Genomic DNA, 21,439 nt, shown 5'->3' with positions numbered 1-21,439 from the left:
GGCTGTCTGAGCTCTTTAAGGTAGTTTTCTATTTGACTTGCAGAGCCCGCCGCGTGTTCCACAGAGAAAAAACAAGACATAGTCAATCCAAGCACCTCACATTTTCCAGCAAAGTCCCCGCGGAAAAACGTACAATCATGCTCTGGCTGCTTTCAAGCAAAGGGTATTGCTCTGGTGGGCAAAATGCTTGAGGGAAATACAAACTAAACACGAAACCAAAGATTTTGGAAGAGCCTCTCTTTTCCAATGACATCGCCGTATGAAAGCTACTTTTAATCTGTTATCCGAACAATCAAACTCACGTATTATCCATTAGCCTTACGCGTCGTGCAACACGGATAGGCTGACAGATGTGGTTAGACTGGAATCCCCTTGGACCGCGATGTTCGCAGATGATATTGTGATCTGCAGTGAAAGCAGGGAGCAGGACGGAGGAACAATTAGAAAGATGGAGGAACGCACTGGAAAGGAGAGGAATGAAGATTAGCTGAAGCAAAACAGAATATATGTGCGTGAATGTGAGGGGCGGAGGGGGAAGAGTGAAGCTCCAGGGAGAAGAGATGGCGAGGGTGGGTGACTTCAAATACTTGAGGTTAACAATACAGTGCAATGGAAGTGAAGAAACGGGTCCAAGCGCGGTGGAACAGTTGGCAGAAGGTGTCTGGTGTTCTATGTGACAGAAAAGTCTCCGCTGAGGCCGGCCATGATGAGACGGTGGGTCTGAAGAAACAAGAGGAAGCAGAACTGGAGGTGGCAGAAATGAATATTGTTGAGGTTCTCGCTCGGAGTTGGGTAGGATGAGAAATGAGCTCAGTAGAGGGACGGCCCAAGTTGGATGTTATGGAGACAAGGTTAGAGAGAGCAGACTCCGATGGTTTGGACATGTCCAGAGGCCAGAGAGTGAGGAAATTGGTAGGCGGGTGCTGAGGATGGAACTTCCAGGCAAAAGAGCGAGAGACAGGAAGACCAAAGAAAAGGTTGATGGATTTTGTGAGGGAGGACATGAGGACAGCGGGCGTTAGAGAGGAACATGCACAAGATAGGCTTAGATGAAAAAAGATGACACGCTATGGCGACCCCTAACGGGACAAGCTGAAAGAAGAAGAAGAAGAAGAAGTTCTTGTGTGAGCTTGCTGAGTCCCACTGCCCAATTCCACCCAGCGTGCTCGTCTCTCTTCTGCATTTTTTTTTCTCCCTCTCACGGCAGAGCTAACGTGCGGCTTTGTTCATTTTCCATCCCGCACGAACGACATTCCTTTCCCCCAACGTCACACATAACAAATGAGGGATGTGACAAGGGCAGATGACAAGAGGAGAGGAAGATGAGAGTCCTATTTGCCACGTACAGTATGTATCCCCACCGCAATGAATTATGTAAAGGCAAGAGTGGCCGACGAGGGGCTCGCTCGCTCGCCGGTCGCTCTTCGGCAGCCCGTCAGCGTGCGCCAGCGCTGCACAGTCTATTCGCTCCATTGCCTACTTGGCATCAGCCTGTCCATATGTTTGCCCGTTTGCCTCCTGGCTTCTCCCGACCGCCTCCACTCAAATGGGGCTTCCTCGGCTGCTGCGGTTCGCGTGTCAACCCGGCCGGCTGCGCAAGACAGGCGAGAGCGCCCGCGCCACGCGCGGCCTCACTAAAATACAGCGCCGCATCCATACAAATAAGCGGCCGACTCTTGACAGGCCAGCGAATTTTGACTTCACATACGCACCAAAAAAAAAAACAAAACAAAAAAAACCTCATTTGCACATGTGTATGTACAGTGTATGCTGACTCAACCAGAAATGCTTAAATATACAGCATCTTTTAATATAGAGTTAGAGCAGGTGTGAATAAAAATGTAAACAAGAATAATTAAAAGAAGGTTAGATCATTAGCCAAGGGAACGTAGCATGAGGTTAACTTTATGAGGAACTGAACCTCTTCAAGCCAAATGAAACTATCTAAAAAATATATAAATTTGTTGCGAATATTAGCATTCAGTCCAGGAGGTGAAAATGGTTGCAACAGATTTTTATTGCCTTTTCTTACCTCAACAAAAATGAAATAGTGACTGGATTTCTAATTGTTCTTGTTAACTGGTTTGACACAAGTGACATTTTAAGATCTTATAAAAGTGACTGGAAGGATGATTAAGATCATTTTGGAAATCACAATTGAATACTTTTTAAGGATGCACGGACACCGATGTGTCGATTAACAGTGCCCAGCAACCTTTTTAGCCAGAAAACAGTGAAACGGAATCAATAATGCCTTTTGCTGGTTGTCGACAACTTCATTTTGCTTCTACTGACTCAAGGGCAGATCTGATTACACAACGTAGCCTCCTCGAGGCAAACGCTTGATCTACAATATTCCATACAACCAAAAACATGGATTAAAGAAGCCTTTCAAATTGGGCCACCACAGTCCACACAGACGGAGTCGTAAGGAAGCTCAACATGAAACTTTCTTCAAAAGTTGCTGGATTGCAGAGCTCGGATTGGTTACTTTGAGAATCCCTTTTTTTATATCTGAACCACAGCAGCTGAAGAACAAAGTTCCTTAAGCCACTTTGGCGCCGTCACAGCAACTCTGGCCGCCACCATGCTTTGACATAATGCCGAAAAAGTCACCGGCGTTTGCCGTGGATGTCTGAACCTGCTAGGGACAAACACTGCCTGGAAGAAATGTCAACGCATTGCTGCATTTTTCAGATCGTTGACAAACCCAGCCACGCTCTGCCCACACAACAGCAGACCTGACCGTGTTCTCCAGTAACCCCCCCCCCCCCCCCCATCACATCCAGTGGGCTGAATGCTCAGGTTGCCCGCTGCAAGAAAGACTGAGCCCGGTGTGAATCATGCCTACATGCTCTCAGACACAGGTCTTTGACATTCAAAGAGAGGGCTCCTTGTCATGGATTCAAAAGCAGCCAGGAGCCAGGATCTGCTGTGGTGTGAGCGTGTGGGTGTTCGCCTGCTTCAAACGCTCACGAGTATGTGATGGAGGGAGCTGGGAGCTTTCAAGAAAGAACTGAGTCAAAGAAGGTGAAAATAGAGGAGGACAGATTGAATGAAAAGTCAAGTCTGAACATGATGATAAAGTAACACAAGGGTGCGGCGGTTGTGAACTCGGAGATTCATATTTTTCCTTGCTGCCCTCATGGAATCAAATAACCAAATGGAACTTTTTGTCTTGTCCCAAATGATGGCTTTCTGATATTTTCAGCAGCTCTTGAAGTCATGAAAGGAGGCACTGTTTTTACATTTTCAAAAGTATGCTAGTATCATTTCGATGTTGGCTATTTAACCAATGCCTTTGAACAACCTGCCCCCCCCCAGGAACATAATGTTCAAGTAAAGAGGAGACAAAATCACACACTGTATAAATGTTTAACACGGTCGCAAGATGTGACTTTAGCGTTGCTACTGTTCAATCTCGAACTCATGACGGCTGAAGCGAGAACGTCTGTCGACGCTTGACACACCAGCTTGATTCAATCGCATTAAAGTCTTAGTTGAATTACAGTGACGATGGCGTAAGCTTCGACTAAAAGTAGTCTTAGGTTTTCTAGTCTTGTGTCAATGGTGAATCCAACTGGATGAATATTGAATAAAAGCAATACTACTTGTCTGTCAAACTTCCAATACTTTGGTGTACAATCCAACTTAAACCCGTGACACAATGTATTTCTTTAAATGTATAAAATTGGGATCGCTAACATGGAAATTAAATTCCCACTCTGTTGTACACACACGCGCACATATATTAGATATTTATCTGATCCCCACTCGTTTGCAGACTACTGTTGCCCGCCAAAACAATACTGTACACGTTCCTTGAATCGGTATCATAAAAGCCTTTTGTTTTTTTCCATGAGCAAACAGAATAGAAAAAGTTATGACCAGTTATGACCTTTCAATACGTCTCTCATACATATTAACTGCAAAAGGCGTGGGGGTGAGCTGGACTGCAAATGACTGTCCTTCTGGGACAAGTGTTGTGGGTGTGTTTGTTCTTTGTAATTTTGAGTGCGCGTGTTGGGGGTTGGTAGCTTCCGTCGGCATCAGAAGACGGCCAGGTTTTAGTGAAGGACTTCTGTCACTCATCGTTTCATTCCATTTATAGTTAATCATCGAAACCGTCGGAAATGTAATTCATTTGGAATCATTTTCACATCCAGTCCCAACACTTCTGACAACGTTTTTTTGACGGTACTCAAGAAGAGAAAAGGAAGACTGCTGGATGAGCATGAGAGCACCTCCACTCTCGAAAGGCCGTCCAACTGAAAATCATTCCGAGGTTTATAGTCGGGAGGGACCAAACTCTTCGAGACGGTCGCATTTGCAAGACAAACATACTGTACGTGTTAATTTCCAAGTTTTTTCAGGAAAAGGATGTTTTTCTTCAATTGACTGCCTTCATCTGAGTCCCTGCATCAGGTTGAATGTTTGTCCCCCCCCCCCAAAAAAATATTGTAGATACAAAACGTTTGTTTAGTGCACATCCTGCAGTGTTGATCAATAAGATCATTAAAACGGCTGAGCAATGGGACACGGAATATTAATAGTGACGTGCCCTACTTTTGGATGAGTTAACATTTGGATAATGCAAAACCCCTTTAGTGTTTAGAATCTCACAGGAGTCATTAGATCAGATGTTTGCTCTGTGTGGTCTATATAAAAGCTGAGGAATATGAGGTCATTTCAAGGAACACGCGCTCCCTGTGGTGCTTCCATATTCCGAGATGATAATGTCGCTACACAAACAGAGAGACAAATTCAATGCGAGGCCATCATCAAATGGCTCCCATCGCTTGCAGATCCGAGCCCTGTTTGAGCCCTCCTCAAATGTCCCGAGCAAAGAGTGCGGTGGACGCCTCATAGCTTCTTCTTCTTCTTCTTCAAGTGTAAACACGCCATTACTTACAGGCCAGAATTTGCAAGGCGACCCTCCAAACAAGGCCCCCTTCTCCCTCATTAGGTACATGATGTACAAACACGCTGAACGCTTCCATTTTCCTCCAAAACATACACGATGTATTTTTCAACAACACGCAGAGCTCATTTTGTAAAAAATGGTCTTCAGATGAAAATAGTAATAATACATTAAGTCTATGGCATTAATGATTAAACTCCAAAGGACATTTTTACAAATCTCGGAAGGCTTTCAACACACACACACACACACACACCACACACACACACACACACACACACACACACACACACACACACACACACACACACACACACGATTCATGATGTGTACTTTAAGTGCTTCTTATCTATAATGTTCAGCGGCAGCGTGACAGATTGGTTTGCAGGGTTCACGAGCAACTGCGCAACCAGTCCAGCTGGCAACCGAGAATTTGCGCGGATGCGACTAATTAAAAGCGACTAGGTTTGCTCAGACAACAACTGGTTTTACCGGTGGTTTAGGGGCTTTACGAAAACTGCGCATAGCTTGATCAGTAATGCCTCTTGATTATCAAAGCCGTGGGAAACAGCAGCCAAGAGGCGGATCAAAACAATTTGCATTTTGCGGTTCTACATTTGGTCTGATGAGGGATGTTTGAGGAAAGATCATTTCATGTGGATATTATGTTCAAAGTGACGGTCTTGTGAAGCACCTAGACTTCAAATGTCATTCTCACGACTATAAAATGGAGAACACGGACACTTTTCGGTCATTTCCATGTCTGGGTAGCTCTTCTCTTTTAAAACTAAAACATAATTCTACTTTTATTGATTTATATATATGAGGTTTATTTAGTTAATAAGAGTAGTCAACATATTTAAAGTTCCTTATGTGTGTAGTAGGAACAGGACGATATTTTGAGTCCAACTGTGTCAGTAACAAGATTTTGTGCAGGAATAACAAGAAGAAATATTTACAGCTTCGCAGAAAACATGCTGTGAATGAAAAGATTCCAAAATAGTAAAACAGAAATCATTTTTCTCCCTTCCAAAATGTTTTGAGCTTGTGGAGTAGCATTATCTTCGTGAATTCATTCCACAATAGGAGAAAGTTACCTTTTTCTATGATGTTTATTTTTTTGTGAACGGCCTTGAGTATTTTCCGTGTCACTTCACATGAATACGTCTCAATTTCCACGATGAGCGGGTCAGTCAGAGTTTATTTGTAAGTACAATTTTATTAGGATGAACCCCTTGAGATGTATCATCTCGTTTGTCTCCTCAGAGCAGTAATTGGGAGGTCGTGTCGGGAAATCTGAGTAGAAAGCTGATGACAAAAACAAAATTCACACCCTCGCTCCTTTTGTGTGCATAAGTATGAATAAAAAAAAGACAAACCTCTCAGTGAATACCAAAAGTTAAGTCAATTTTTAATCCAATATCGTTCTCTCTTCATGACCCAAGTCACACCGGGATGCCGCGACTGCTCCAAATTCTCCCTTAAAGGCCGTCTAATTATGACATAGACGACACGGAAACCGGAGACGTGCTGTTTAGTCCCTGCTTACAGGATAATACAGTGTGGCTTGGGCATCTGAAGAGCAGAGGATGACGCAGGTTTGGTCCGCAGAGGTAAGTCTTAAGTGGACAACAGAGAAGGTTGCGAGCGGCTTGCTGAGTGGCACCCTGGTTTTAATTATAAATGAGGACACAAAGGGACAGAGAAGGAGAGCTCCGGAGAGTCAAGCTTGGTCGCTACATGCACATAAGGTGATAGCGGGTGGTTGACCGCCACGCTATTGGTCACGCGTTCATATCCGAGGCGGCATCGACCTTCTGCACCTGCACGGCCCGTGAGAGGACGACGCAGGGGGAAGGTGGGCTGGCCCTGCACATGCGTCGCCCTGACGACCTGGGTGAATTTCTGTCTGCATCAATTATTCAAAGACCATCTTAGATAACACTCACAGAGAGGATGGATGAGGTCTATTTCTGTATAGTACTTCATAAAGATGAAGACAGGAAGCATTTTTTATTTTATGTGCTGGTGCTTCAAGAAAGCGAATAACCGGCACTCTCCTCTGCGACTCTTTGCAACCAAGGCAACACCGAAGGGTCTTTGAAAAATGCTCTCAAACCTCTCCACATCCTTTCGTTTTTGCACACATTCCCACATGTCAGCACTTTGCAGATGCGAGGGCCGTGCTTATTTCCTGCAAACGAAGACATTTATCTTCAGTGTTATCAAGAGGACCTCTTACAAAGGTGGCAAAAGCATCCAGAAGGCCCAAAGTCTGGGGCCGTTCTTTGACGGGTGCCCCCTCGCGCAATACACGTTGAGGTTGAAGCGCTTCCTGCTGAACAGGTCCACCAGGGTGCATCTCCTCAAAGATGAACATGTAAGATTGCTACGACAAAACTTTCCAACCACTTCTGGGAAAATTCTCTTTTATGAAGGCACATCTACAGGATGCACAATATATGGTATGACCTGAGATGTTTTTAATAACTACGAATGAGCCAATGTGACAACATTTACAGAGCTCGAAGATCTGTACCATCTTTTGTACCATATTAGTTCTGTAAAAAAAAAAACATTTGAGTTATCATATAAAGAACTATCAATCTGTGTGGTTGTGGGTATTGTTCAAGCACCTGAATGCATTTGCAAAATTTTTCCATAACCTTTCCAAAGCCAATTATTATTAGCCATTGTGGCAAATGGAAAATTATGCATTTTTATAACTAATGACTGTAATTATTATGATACAATTGTTACTTTATTAGCAATCCTCAAAAACAGATCCTCAAATCCACTGCTGGAAACACGGGATGATCAATATTGTATATTGCATTAAGCACGGGTAAGCGGAAAAACCGCACACCCTTTGCTTACTATCTTACGCAATTTTTTCGTTTTTTTTGTTTTTTTTGCCATTTAGAGTCAAGCCTTGAGAGTAGATGTATAAAAATGTCAACAGTGTGCTCCTACTAAATGTCACAGGATGTGACAGAATATCTTTCATACAATAATTTCAGTAACACTTTAGAAATACGCCCGAGCCCAGAATTGGATGCAGCACTCAAGCATAGAGGGGTGCATGCCGGGGTCATGTGTGACTCGAGCTGGTCCCTGGTGAACAAGGTTCTACTACACTGGTCCTGTCTGTCAGACGGCCAGTCAGTCTGTCAAGTTGTGGAAAAGGCCAGAGAGGGGGAGATGCAAGAGAGGGGTGGGACACTTGGAGATGTGCCACACTGGAAGGCAGGAAGAATTCCCTTCCGTCAATCACAAACCATGCAAGTGCGCCAGTACAGTGGACCCACAATGGTCCGGCAATTTGGATTTCAATCAAATGTTTCGAGAAAAATATTCCGCTCGCAAACTTAAAAAGGGTGACTTCACTTCAAGGGCTCTTCAAAGAATGAACTCCGCGAGTGTGACGATGATCAAAGAAGCGAAAAAATCGGCCGACCGAATGATAAATCAATGAAACCGGTTTGGAGGTGATGGAGAAAGCTGACCTGCCCCTATTAAAAAAAAACAAAAAACTAAAGAGCAGTGATGAGTTTTCTGTTCTAAACAAGCGTTGCCCGCAAATGTGAACCACGCCTGGCAACAAAAAAACCTGTCAGAAGACCTAAAAATAAAACCCGTTAATTTGCACGACACTGGAACAGGTCACAAAATGATGGCGAAAAGCCTTAATCAGTCCCCGGTAAAACGGACTGTCAATAAATGGATCGAGTTCAGGATTGTGTTTACTCTTCTGTGGAGAGGCTATTGTGTAAAGATGATGAAAGAACACAGCTCCGAATACCACCACGTTGGCTAAAGAGTTACGGAAATTTCTGGCAAATGCGAATTACTCTGTTGGCAAATCGACATTATATAGTGGATTGGAAGCATTTGCATCCCTCGTTTCAGTCAGACAGAAGAATAACTTTCTTTATTTTACTTACACTACAGAGTGTTTTATTTCTCATAGCCCTTGTATGTCACTTCAACACTGAAATCAGAAGTACAGATTCAAGATTTGATGATGGCGACATGAGGCTGAAACGGGATCATTCAAATGACACACTCAGGAGAGACGTGCGCTCGGATACGGATTGTGCTCGTCTTTAGAGCTTCCACTGGAATACAGAATATTTCTCCAAGGCTTGCGCGGCGGCGTGGCGGACTCACAGTCACGATGCAGAGGATGAGTTACTCTAAATCATCCTTTTAACGACAAGACAAGAGTGCTTTTGAGGACTCGGAGATGACCGAGCTCCCAGTGTAAATAAAACAAGCGCCACAGGAGCCTGCGGAAGGCGCTAATCCCCGACTAATGAACTCAGCTTCTGCTAGCACCATCTATGGACATTTTCACCTTGTTGTGTCACTCTGAACGTGTGCGTGCGTGTGTGTGTGTGTGTGTGTGTTTGGGATTCCGGAAGACCGGGGACCGGCTCCAGTCTCCTGTCTCTCATCCTGACAGGCACAACTCAGTCGCACAATTTCACGCTTTGTGGCCATTGCACACCGCTACTTTTCCCTTCGCTGAAACCCACAGAACCACAGGGGGTGCGCACACGTGTGAGCGGGTCTCGTGCACACACACACACACACACGCATTGCCATTAATACTTTGGGGCAAATAAATAAATCAAATATTAATCCCTCAAAGCCCACCTGGAATTGAAAAAAAGAAGAGTGGACTTACCATTTTATTATTGATTTCATGAAAATGAATTTCACAGACTTTCTCAACGATGTCTTCACTCTCAAAAGTTATGAAACCGAATCCTGTGCGGGAGAGAAGCAGATGGGAGGGAGGGAGAAAAAGGGGACAAGAAGTTAGTAGGAACTTCAGGGGAAATACACAACCAGGTAGACCGCTATAGCAAGGCCACAGCCACGGACTCTGCGAGCGTATCTTTGTGGGGAGTGGGCTCGCAAAGGAATAAGACATTGTCCTCTTTACATCAAGAGGGTGATGAAAACTGCCACATTATTAAGGGCACCCAAGAACCTCTCCCGCAAAGAGAAGATGGGGAAACCTGCACAAAGCTCATTTAATGAGATTCAGGAGGCCAGGGTTCAGCATCTGAATTTCATTAAGTGTATTTTGTGTCTGTGTGTGTGTGTGTTTTTTTTACTCTGTTATTGAAATCTGACTGCAAAAGCAGACATTGTCCTCGTGTTAACGCAGCCTATCCTCGTCACTTACAGCGGGATTTTCATGCCGTATTTATAGTACAAAAGCACAACCCTTCTTTTAACACGAGGGGGAGAGTCATGATGGTTTGCGGCTCATGAACACAAGTGGAATGCGATGCTCTCCTCTTGTGTTTTGATGGTGATTCACAAAGCAATCTGGCTTCTCTACAGCAGGGGTTGAAAGGAAAACCGACGTTCTATTACTTTTGCAAAAGAGCAAATGGCACAAAAGGGGAAACAGTTAGTGGGTAAAGCAGCAAGAGAAAGTGAAAAGAGATGAGTTTCTTTTCAGCGAGGCCGAGGCCAGACGATGAAATCAAACCAACTCGGTTGGAGCTTTCGCAGTCAACGCGCCGGCGGTCCGAGTGGCGCGCTCGACGCGTAACGCCATCAAATTCTGAACGTGGGATGTTGCATGGGGTAATGAGAGGCGAAATCTATTCAGTGTGAAAATGATAGCTGGAAACTTAACTGGACACGAGTACGCTACACTAGCACAGTGTAATCAGAGCCACTAAAAAAAATTTGGTTTTGACATGTGCGGGTGTTGATATATATATATATTATATATATATATATATATATATATATATAATATACTGTATATCTAGGGCTGGGAAAAACCTAGGTTTGCTTGCATTTTCATACTTGCTCACATATTTTGATGGTGTGGATATTCCACGAGTAATGTAATGGCTTTTATAGTTCTGTCATAAAGCCTCAGTCGTATTTTTGCCTTTTTTGTTGCTCATTCTCCTCTTCCCATGGTGATAAACAAAGCCGCTCCTCCGTTGAGCTCACCTTAAAATCTATCAAAACAGCTTTGTCAAAAGAGTAACGTGTGAGCTGATTAAACACGGACAACATTTAATCTAATGAGATCTTAAGAGACTGAACGTCGTTTTCCACCGAGGCACCTGTACGCCGAGCTGCAGCGGTGAGAGCCGAGCGCGCATTTGTGTGAGTGTGGGGGTGGGTTGGTGGGGTGGGGGCGAGGGGTTGATGGAGCGGATGAGGGAACGCTGATGACGAGAGGCAGGAACAGGAGGAAGATTCTTCTCCCGCTCGCCCCACCTTCATGCCAGCGCACGGAGCACTTTTGACAACCAACAAATCAACCGCCAGGAGTAATTTGTCACAGAGGGTTGTGGGTGGAGGGAGCAGAGTCTGGGGAGGGGGAGGGAGGAGGGATACGTAGCTGAGGCCAACGTGGAAGAGAAAGAGGGGGGAAAAAGGTGGAAATGAAAGGAGAGGGAACGAGACAGGAAAAGTGACAGGGGGAGAGGTTAGCGCGCGTGGCCCCGCCGTCACACTCCTTCCCGCAGCTACGGGCGGCTCCTCCATCAACTGACAGGACATTTTCGACTGCGCCATTATATCCACTTGGGTCAGGCCGGAGCCACATCAACATAGATACCACCAGGCGGGCCCTTCTGCACATGACTGGATGTGTTTAAAAGAATCAGGAGACACTTTGCTGTGGTGTAAACCACAGTATGCTCACAGACACACACACGCATGCATACATCTCATTTTATTCGGTCCTTGGCTCGGCACACACCTTTTTCGTCGCTCCCCTAAGCATTCTCTAAACGTCTGGACCTGCCGTTACAATACAGTCCTGCGCAGAGCGATCTCATTTTCCACACGATATAGACAATAACAGGCACAAAATGGCATCAATTGTCTTCACGTGTTGTGTCACCTCGCCGGCCCCCTCGCCCCCAACCACACATGGCGCGACGATGACCTCCACGAGACTATTAAAGAGGTGTCGGGCCTGACAGATGCGAGGAGAGGTGTCATCATGCTCACAATGAACCGCCTCCTACAGCTTAAAAACAGTAGCCTGCAAATGGAAACGCACGCTTGTCTGATAGGACGGGTAATAATAGGTGTTGCGGGGCTGCCGGCGGGCTGAGGATCCGACCGCCCTCGCTAGCACTTATTAGCCGGCGCCGCGCTCGGCCTCGTCGCCATGCTCGGCGGGATTGGCGGTGATGCAACGTTCACAGCCTTTTACCGGCTTCACCGCCCACTGCGATCGTCTCAAACGTGGTGGGGCGTTTATTTCATCTGAAGTCGCTAGCGCGGCGATGCATAATCTCGGTGTTAAATCAGGCACGTGGGTGAAAGGGAGGCTAAAGCAGGATAACAGGTTATGGTTTTAAGATTTAAGAGCTACAAAGTCAAATGAAAATCACTTACTGTCAAGATGAGCTTTTTGGTGTCCCTCTTTGAAATCATACAATAATGTAGCGTCGCTGTTTTGCTGCACTAAGGATGTAAATAGCGTCTAAAGTGCATGTCTCGTGTCAATGATTTCTTCAGTCATTGGCTCATTTGTTTTATTATTATTCTATTTGCGCTGGTGTGATCATTTTAATTTCAATATGACATCGCGAATGTGCATGTCATGTTGACTAATGACTCGCTACACCTGTCATTGTGCGGGGGAATGTTCAACTCGTTCTTCCGCTTCCAAAAGTAAAAGTCCAATCTTTCCTTAGTGCCTCTTTCCTTAGTGCCTCATTAGCTTTTTTTTTTTTTTTTTTTTTTTTAAAGATAGCGTCTGTTTTACCGGTCCTGCGCCCAATAATACAGTGTGGCATATGTGTTGTATACAGAAATAGGACCTGTCACTGAAACTATGCCTTTTAAAAATATACATAACATAAAAATGAAATCACCAATACCAATATTGACGCACATACTGTATTCCAGTATACTACATACAAAACAGACAGCCTGAATAATTCCCACTACACTTCACGGTTGCTTATCTGAATTTCTAGCTTTGTAGTGTTCAGAATGCTGAAAGAAGGTAAAAAATTTGAACATAAACACAGACAACCTTGCGAAAACACACGCCCCTTTTTGTTTTTCCCACTCTGACATACTACATTAAAACAACCAAACAGAATACCCGATTCAATACTTGAAAAATCCCATTCCAGTTATCTTCGTGTCGGGATTCAAATCCACAAAAGGAAATGGAAATGGAAATGAAAGGTAGACAGACTATTTCTGCATTTCAGCGACTCCTTTTCTTTGGATGCATCTTTGTGGCTGGTCTTAAAGTTTGTGAGAGTTCAGATACGGTCACACGACTTATCAATAGTTTAAATGTTTTTTTTTTGTAGCCGGTGCACAAATTGCAGCCATTTTGCATCATGACAGGACAAGATTTTTCTTGCGGACATTGCAAGTCCACACCGACGGATTGACGTGCTCCCCCTGTACAATCCCATAATAAAGTCTTGAATGAAGCGTTAAGAATATATTTGCAAACCAGCTGCGCTTAGAACTAATCATCCTCTTCTTCACCAGGCTGGAAACGGCAGAATAATTCTGGGTAATCACACCCGCACCTGTCCAATCAGCAGGCAGACAAGAGTAAGCTTCGGCACTGAACTGTTGCTGCGCGTGACCTGGCCTCTCATGTCCGACCCTTCAGTACTGCGGGAAGCCGACATCCGCGGCGCAGTTTAATGCCTTTGATCAGTATTTTTGCGTGCAATTATTGCAGCTCTGGAGCCCCGACAATTAATCCTCTGTTTAATACAGTTAATGCCATGAACTCTCAAAGGGCATAGGACAAAATATAAAGAGAAAAAAACATCCGGCCGTTTGGAATATGATCACTGCTGCCACTATTAACAATATTTTGGATTTTTTTTTTTAACTACCAAATCTATAGTTTAGTAAAAGAGCAATTGGTTGGCAACACAGCCACAAAAAAAAAAGGGGATAATAAAGACTTGGCTCATGTTAATCATGTAAATTCCTCTTGGGTTTTAAAGTGCTCATGGCTTCAACTTAAACAGGGAAGTAAACTCAGTTTATTTATTGATCAGTTGCCAATACATTTCCTTGCTTCCCTTCTTGGTTAAATATTAAACTGAAGAATCAAAAAATCATAATAAAATAGACAATACGGACCAGAGTCCAGCAAGATGAAATGCACACAAAGAAACCGGCGCGAATAAAACAATATGCGACGGTGGAGGTGTGAATGTGGTCGACTGATATTCTAATTTCAGATTGCACAGTGTGAACAATGTCAACGCTCAATTTGACGAGACATAAAGGTGATGATTATGTGTAGGTGGCCGGTGAAAGCTCCAGGTGATGGAAGACTTGGCGGAAAACACCATTTTAAGAGCAGAGCCTGCAACACTTGATCACGGAAGACTTGCTCTCCTAAACGAACACATTTACCTAAAACTTTGGTCATCCCAGTATGTTTTAGAAATACTCACCATTGCAACAAACTGAAACTACATAACAGGGCCTTCAGTGTCACAAAAAACAACCTACAGTGGAACCTGAATTCCCCAAATTTATTCCATGTAAACATTCACAAATTGAAATGTTCCCAAACCGAGGTAACGTTTCCCATTGAAGTGAATAGAAATGCAATTAATCTGTTCCAAACACAGAACAAAGTTGCATCATCTGTGTGTGGTTATGAATACTGTAGATATAGTCCAATACAGAAACGAGTGAAAACATTTTTTGTTTATCATCAAATCACTGTGTAACATCTCAGCCTTTCCGCTTGTCGCCGCATCTTTCGGGTCGTCCCGCCGAGGGTCGCCACAAGAGTAATGAATGATTTTAAAACAGTGTTGCGCCATTTTGGGCTAGCAACATCTATCCACACAAACAATGCTGTGTAGTCATGTGTGAAAACGGGAAACATTAACCATAAAGCCAGATGAACACAATTACCGCTAGTACCCCCAATAATTGTCCGTTTTGATTTTGAAATTGGATGATTATCATTACCAATTATTATTATTTAGATTAGATTTCACCAAACCAAACTGCACAGTGATATAAATAAAAACACCATTCTAACTGGCTATTATTTCCTCACATTAAAAAAAAAAAAGTAATACATTTACTATTCCGCATAACCATCACTGGCATTTTTCCACTCCCATCGGAAACAATACTCACGGCTAATTTAGAGCAAAAAAGAAAAACAAAACAAAAAACAAAAAACTAAAAACTAATGATACCTATAATTTGGAGCATGGGGAGGAATTAGTTTTTGCACAGCACGAGAAAAAGCAGGTTTGAGCCTTCTTCGGTAGAACAGTTTAACTTTAGTAATTTTTCTTCCAAAATTTTTCTTCTAAAACCAAACAGTTTGTCAACCTGGTTGCACGTAACTCGAGGTTCCAATGAATGACAGAAAAATATCGCCTGCATGGATTAATGGTGATTTGCAATGTACAAGTTTTCAACATACATAACCTAAATTAAATAACCAGCAATTTGTGACCGACTGGCTAAAGTGATACGAAACGTACTGTATGTTTCCAAGACGTGTACTTTCGTTGCATTTCTTGCACAGCGGCTTGGCTCAGCATGCATGCTGAGGAAAGTAGTTTGTCTGTGCTTGTAAGTAGGTCAACTTTCAGAGTTGGCCATCAATTTCGACTGTCCTACTTTAAAAGGTGTCCCGCCTCGATATACACACATAAACATTTGTATTACATTTAACGACTCGAAGCCCGACTCGTGGCATTGCCTTTATTTCTATTTTCATTGCTGATATTTGTATTCACGTTAAGTTTGCCTAATTGTTGGTTTGACAGCAACGACATTGTTGTTGAACACACATTTAGGCAGCAAATGTATTCCTAGCTGCAGTGGTCAGCAGTAATGTGCGTCTAAATAGCAACACGGCGAGTGCATCTGGGAAATAAGTTTCTCTCCACCGACCTCTATACACTTTAAAAAACATTTCCCTACCTAAGAAAGGGCCTCATTAGTGCCAAACAATATATGTCTAAAAGTTTATTTCTGTCCGCCGCATGATCAGAGGACTGCGAGCATCGACTGAACGGAAGCAATTATCCGTGGAGAAGGTGACCGTGTACCCCTTTGCTCCCTGGCACCCACACAGCAAACTAAAAGCAACCCGACTTAAAGGGCTAAAGGGAGCACTTGGAGATGTGGGCAAATTCACTTTTAATAAACAAGAACATTAGAAGTAGTCAGAGCAGATGAAGCGTCTCGCAAGTTTCCACAGGGGAACTCTGGAGGTGAGGTCGGGAAAGGACGATCGGCTCGTTTAACGCAAACGTGAACGGCCTGACGTGGTTTACATTCCTCAAAAATTCCTTGAGATCATCCGGGCTCACGCTGGAGACAATTTGCTTGGAAAGGAGATGAGTCGGGATGGAATTTTACTTAGCTGCCCTAGAAATGAGCTGTGTCTTTACGGAGCACTTCTTCAATAGAACCTTTACAAACTCAGATAAAAAGTTGCAGATTTCTCCCAGATAGAAATGTATATTACACTGGTATATCGGGACTGTAATTATAGATTTACAGAGTAAAAAAAACATGATAATTGGCTGTAGGATAAAATACTATACAGCGGTACCTCTATTTACGAGCGCTTACGATGCGAAAGGAAAAAATAGGCGCCGGATTTCCCAAATTCCACCAAATGTAAACATCCTGTATCTTGCCTTGTGTGGTAAGATAGAGCTGTTCTCCTGTTGGCTATCACCGGAACATCTTCCTGGCATACCATTGGCGAGGAGGGATGTCAATCTTTACTAAAACTACAACTCACCATTACATTGAATGTATTTGTATCTCTAGTACACCAAAGCACTTTTGATAGTTTTCTTGCATCATTTGTGAGCTTGTCGCCACACATCCGGCAGAGCGGGTTTAGTGAGTGCAAATCTCTTGTAGCGATAAATCTTAAACTGGACTTCTTATATTGGCTTTGAAATACAGTATAGCTTTTTCTCTTGGAAGTCGGAAGACAGAAGAACTTCTGTCTCATTATTTTCAAAGAAGCTCTCCAAACACCATTCCCACTAGCCTTTTTTGTTTATCATATGATTGGGATGAGCGTTTTGACAGAAGCCGCTGTGATTTCCAGCATAAAATGTCATTCAGACTGAAATGATCAATAAACAATTTTTTTTTTTGGTTCAGCCTCTTTGTGCACCCCAGTACCAAACAGCCTGGGGACCAGCACCACTCCACGGCCCAACAGTTGGGGAGCCTTGCTTTAGCAGACTGAAATGAAATATGATGATTTAGAGCAGAAGAGGATGCGTCGTTTATGAATATCAGCTTCCTTTCTGTTAGATGCCAAGCAATAATCCCGGCCTAAAAGGCGTCTCCATTTCTATCACGTACTGGAAGAACCTTTGGAGGGGAAAGGTGGCACCATTTTTCTTTTTTTTCCTAAAATCCTTTGATTCCTTCGGATGAATTTCATTTGAGACGTGAAGCAATGAGGGACTCGGATGAAATGAAACACTTATCCACCTTTTGTGTTTTTTGGCCATTTAATATACCGTAGCTACGGTCACTGTTTCATAAAATTTCATTTCATTTCTTGACCCACGTAAATGTGGAAAATCAGACAACGGGAAGAATAGGTGGCCAATACGTGAATGCAGCGATGGAAACGATATAAAGTGAAGGTAGAAGATTACGGCAAAAGTGTGGAAGGCTTTAAGACTGAATGGACAAGAAGATGTCAGAATCAGAATCAGAATCAGCCTGGGAAGACTACAAGCAAAGACCAAAACTGCAGGCGGGGTTCTTCCAACGGTTTTAACACTGGATGTAAAATGGAGTCGATAAATGTCAATTAGACCAAAAATTGCCATAGTGCTTCTTTCCCCCTTTGTATAACAAAAGCAAGACACACAGAGTTCATCTGAACTGAGGCACAAATAATGCTCGCACTTTGGTGGTCATTTACATTTAGCGCTAATGCCTTTTTAGCGAGCTTCCAGATGAAAACACTGCATGCGTGTTGCAAATGTTGCTACATGATGGTAAAGAAAAAGCACGACGGTCTCAAGTAGTCTACGGCATCTGAGGACGAGCTCGGATCGTAACATCATCAACCCATCATGGACCGTGATGATGATGTCACGTCATCTCATCTCGCGGCTGAACTCTGCCCCTTTTCATCAAAACCAAGGCCTTCACGTGCCGGAACAAAACCGAAGCTTCGGTTCCAAAAAGAAGCCGATCACACCACCCGGGTTGCCTTTAATTGCTTATTTAACTCGACATCCAACAACCTGTTCAAGTCAACGCAGCAGCGCATTCTCATAACTTAATGTTCTTTCATCAGTGCTTTTGGGAAGTAATTAGAGGAGATGAGAAAGCTCCTTGGACGGCCGTTAAAACGCTTTACTTAAAAGATGAAAAGATGGGTCGACCTCATTCGACAAAAACCCCAAGAAAGCTGAAGGCAACATCACGATCCAACAGTGCTGGACATGAAAACATTGAATAAGTAATCACACGTCACTATAACAATAACTCATGTCTTGGTACAGATGACATGATTGAAGACAAAACACTAAATGCTGTACCACATGACTGCTTCAGTTATCAAATGGAATAAACACAACTCTTTAGAACCGCACACACTAACACACATGTAAAGTCCCACTTGGGCTCCACTTGGGCAACTTAAAGGACTTTGCGTCTCTGTTTAGTTTTTCTCAGAAGTTCCCCCTTTCAAGCCGGCTCCTTTGCAGAGGCGGCAGCTCATTTCAATCTCAAAGCTGACATCTGTGGAAGCAATGTGAGCTCTAAATGAGTAGATTTAATCCTGCGCAACAGGGCTACGGCGCGGGGAACTCTCGAGCAAGAGGTGCAAGAAGCTCGGGAAGAGGGTGAGCGGCCTGGAGCTTGTCCACCTTCTCGAACTAGACGGTTGACATGCCCCATTTAGCCAGGCAAGGATAGCACGGCGGTATTGGAAAGAGCTTCAAAAGGAAAGGATGCATAGCTTCCTCCTCTGGCTAAACTTCCTGTATTTGGCCTTTGAGGGAGGGGGCGGATCAATCCCCCAGCACGCTGCCAGCCTCTGGACCCCCATTCTCGAGAGGATGCTCTTTGAACAATCTGGCCGGGGTCATTCTCCCTACACTTCATCATCTTAAAGGTCAGGCAGAACAAAGGCCACAGAAAACACTTTTGTCCCGTCATTGGCATAATCTTGACCGACTGACCACAAAGTGCGTCTACAGATGGAAAAGTCCGTTTTTTTTTTTTTGGCACATTTCTTTTTTTTTTGTAATAAGCCCCACACCTGTCTGCGCTGTACTTCTTACGCATAACACTGGGTGGCGCATTTCTAAGAAGGCCATCATTCGAGAGTAGCGGCCGTGGAGTCACTCGTGAAACAATGTTCCAGCCGCACTGGGGAAAAATTAATCCCTTAAATCAAGAGAAAGTGTCACTGTTTAATACACAAAAGAGTACGTGACAAAGGGCCAACAGGACGCATTAAAAAAAAAAAAAAAGAAAAAGATATCTTTTGATATTTCTGCTTTCCCTCTCCCTCCCCTAAGCTGCCATGCATACACAAATTTTGTCACTTGAGAGCAAAAAAAAAAAAAAAAGGGAATCGTGTCACTTGAACCATGCTATGCAATTTTCACACTAATTGTGAAGTCATTCTCAAAGAAGGAAACGTACATCTAATTATAGGCAGTCCAAAAATCCGATGTAGGCGCTGAAATTAGAACTGGGCCCTTGGACCTGAAGTGAAAATCCAGTCAAAGAGTCTCAATAGAGTCGCAAGTATAATATGCACTGAGAAAATAGAAGAATCTTATTATTTTTTTTTAATTTTAGCTTCAGGTATGTAACAAAAGATAAGAAATGTTGCTTGAAAGTTTTGCTGTGCACAGGATTTACTTTGTGTAAATTAGCTGCAAAAATATGACTAAAATTCATTTTCAGATACAGTAAAATTTGGTTACATTAATTACAAACCCATTAAGAACATCACACCGAATATCGATTCATAACGCCCAGATAAATAAAAAAAATATTCAATGACAGAAGCAGATCCGATGAATCATGATCATTTGATCAGGTTTTTGCTCAACCTCGGGGTCAGACTGCTTTAATGATCGTCTGCTGGGTGCAGTTGCTGGTTTGCTTCAGGACATTCTGCTCAGTGCAGTGGCACTTCTGTTCCCGTGGGATTCGGGCCCACGGGCCATCCATAAATCTTAAACTATTTGGCCTTGTCACCTGTAGACGTGCGCAGAAGGAAAGCGGTGATGTACGCTGTTTTGTTTTGTAATACGGAACAAACTGCCACACCATTATGACCACATGCACGATCAAAAAGAGATCCAGCATATGAGCCGAATGATCAATAAATACAATTAAATGAATAAGCGGTATGGAAAATAGATGGATGGATATTATACTGTTAATTGTAATTAGGCATGTCTTCATCAGCCATGGTCACTAATAACCGCCTATTAATAAAATTCTTAAATTTATTATTTTACTTTTCGTCTCAGACATAGACTTGTAAAATTAATGAGTTCAATGATAGTCAGTGCAGTTTTTGCCTGTGCACCATCAGCTGATCATGGACAAAAGAGAATAATGACTGCTTTACAAGATCCTCAACAGTAGCAGATGGTGGATGATGTTTTGGTCTTGCATTGGTGAACATACGTTTATTTAAAGATACTGTCATAACTTTTTTGATAATTGTATCCCACCAGATTCAGCTCGATTTTGCTCATATTAGAATTTGGTCGACAGGTAACAACACTTCAGTTTCCGAAATTCGTAAAACATTTGATCTGTTTTCTCAAATTTATTCCTTTGACAGAGATATCATTTATTAACAAATTCAAAATTATTTCAAAATAAAATTGAAAAAAATGAAAAAAATATTGAAAATTGATTTAAAATAGCCTTTTAATTTAGAATAAAATTTGTTGAAAAAAATGTACACAGTGCTGAAAGACTTTATGTAAACATATATAATCAAAAACATGTGGGATATAATGTTTGGACGATTCATATTTTGTGGGAATCAAAATAGGAATGCATTATGGATAGTCTTTAACATGGTAATGCTGTACGGAACATCGGAGAAGGAAATGTTTTCCTATCATGTAGCTGTTAGCATGTACATATCACACAAAAATAGGATATTTGCTGCTGTAAAAGATTTTTGTGCAAAAAAAAAGGGGGGGGAGAACCCTGCACCTGCACCTTTTTTTTTTTTTTTTAAAACTACATCTGTTTAAAAAGACCAAAAGCTTTTCACTATGATTGTGCACACCTGATCTCTGCCACTCCAAGCAGAGATCAGGTGAGCAACGAACCCGTTTACATACTCAAACTGCGCAGAAATATTCAAAATTCAGGATGGTCTACCAGATGCGACAAAACCTGACTGAAATTTTGCAAAGCGATATGATGGAAATTACCGTAACAAAGACTGTCTCTTGTCTTGAAAGAGGGGGAGAGGGGAGGGGATACAAGTTATGTTTAATTTAG

At 42.9% G+C, this 21,439-nt stretch overlaps 1 protein-coding gene across 11 annotated transcripts in view; it reads right to left on the bottom strand.

The window, feature by feature from the left end:
* Positions 1–21,439, bottom strand: part of LOC133491387 (RNA-binding protein Musashi homolog 2) — a 213,472-nt gene that overhangs the window by 60,852 nt on the left and 131,181 nt on the right. For all 11 annotated transcript variants that reach the window (XM_061802422.1, XM_061802424.1, XM_061802426.1 and 8 more), the window contains one exon: positions 9,612–9,694. In XM_061802422.1, coding sequence (XP_061658406.1) covers positions 9,612–9,694 — 83 coding nt within the window. The remainder of the gene's footprint in view (positions 1–9,611; positions 9,695–21,439) is intronic.

The sequence above is a fragment of the Syngnathoides biaculeatus genome, chromosome 18 (genome assembly GCF_019802595.1).
Source record: "Syngnathoides biaculeatus isolate LvHL_M chromosome 18, ASM1980259v1, whole genome shotgun sequence".
In the NCBI taxonomy this organism is placed as follows: Eukaryota; Metazoa; Chordata; class Actinopteri; order Syngnathiformes; family Syngnathidae; genus Syngnathoides; species Syngnathoides biaculeatus.
This window is presented reverse-complemented; position numbering and strand designations above follow the sequence as displayed.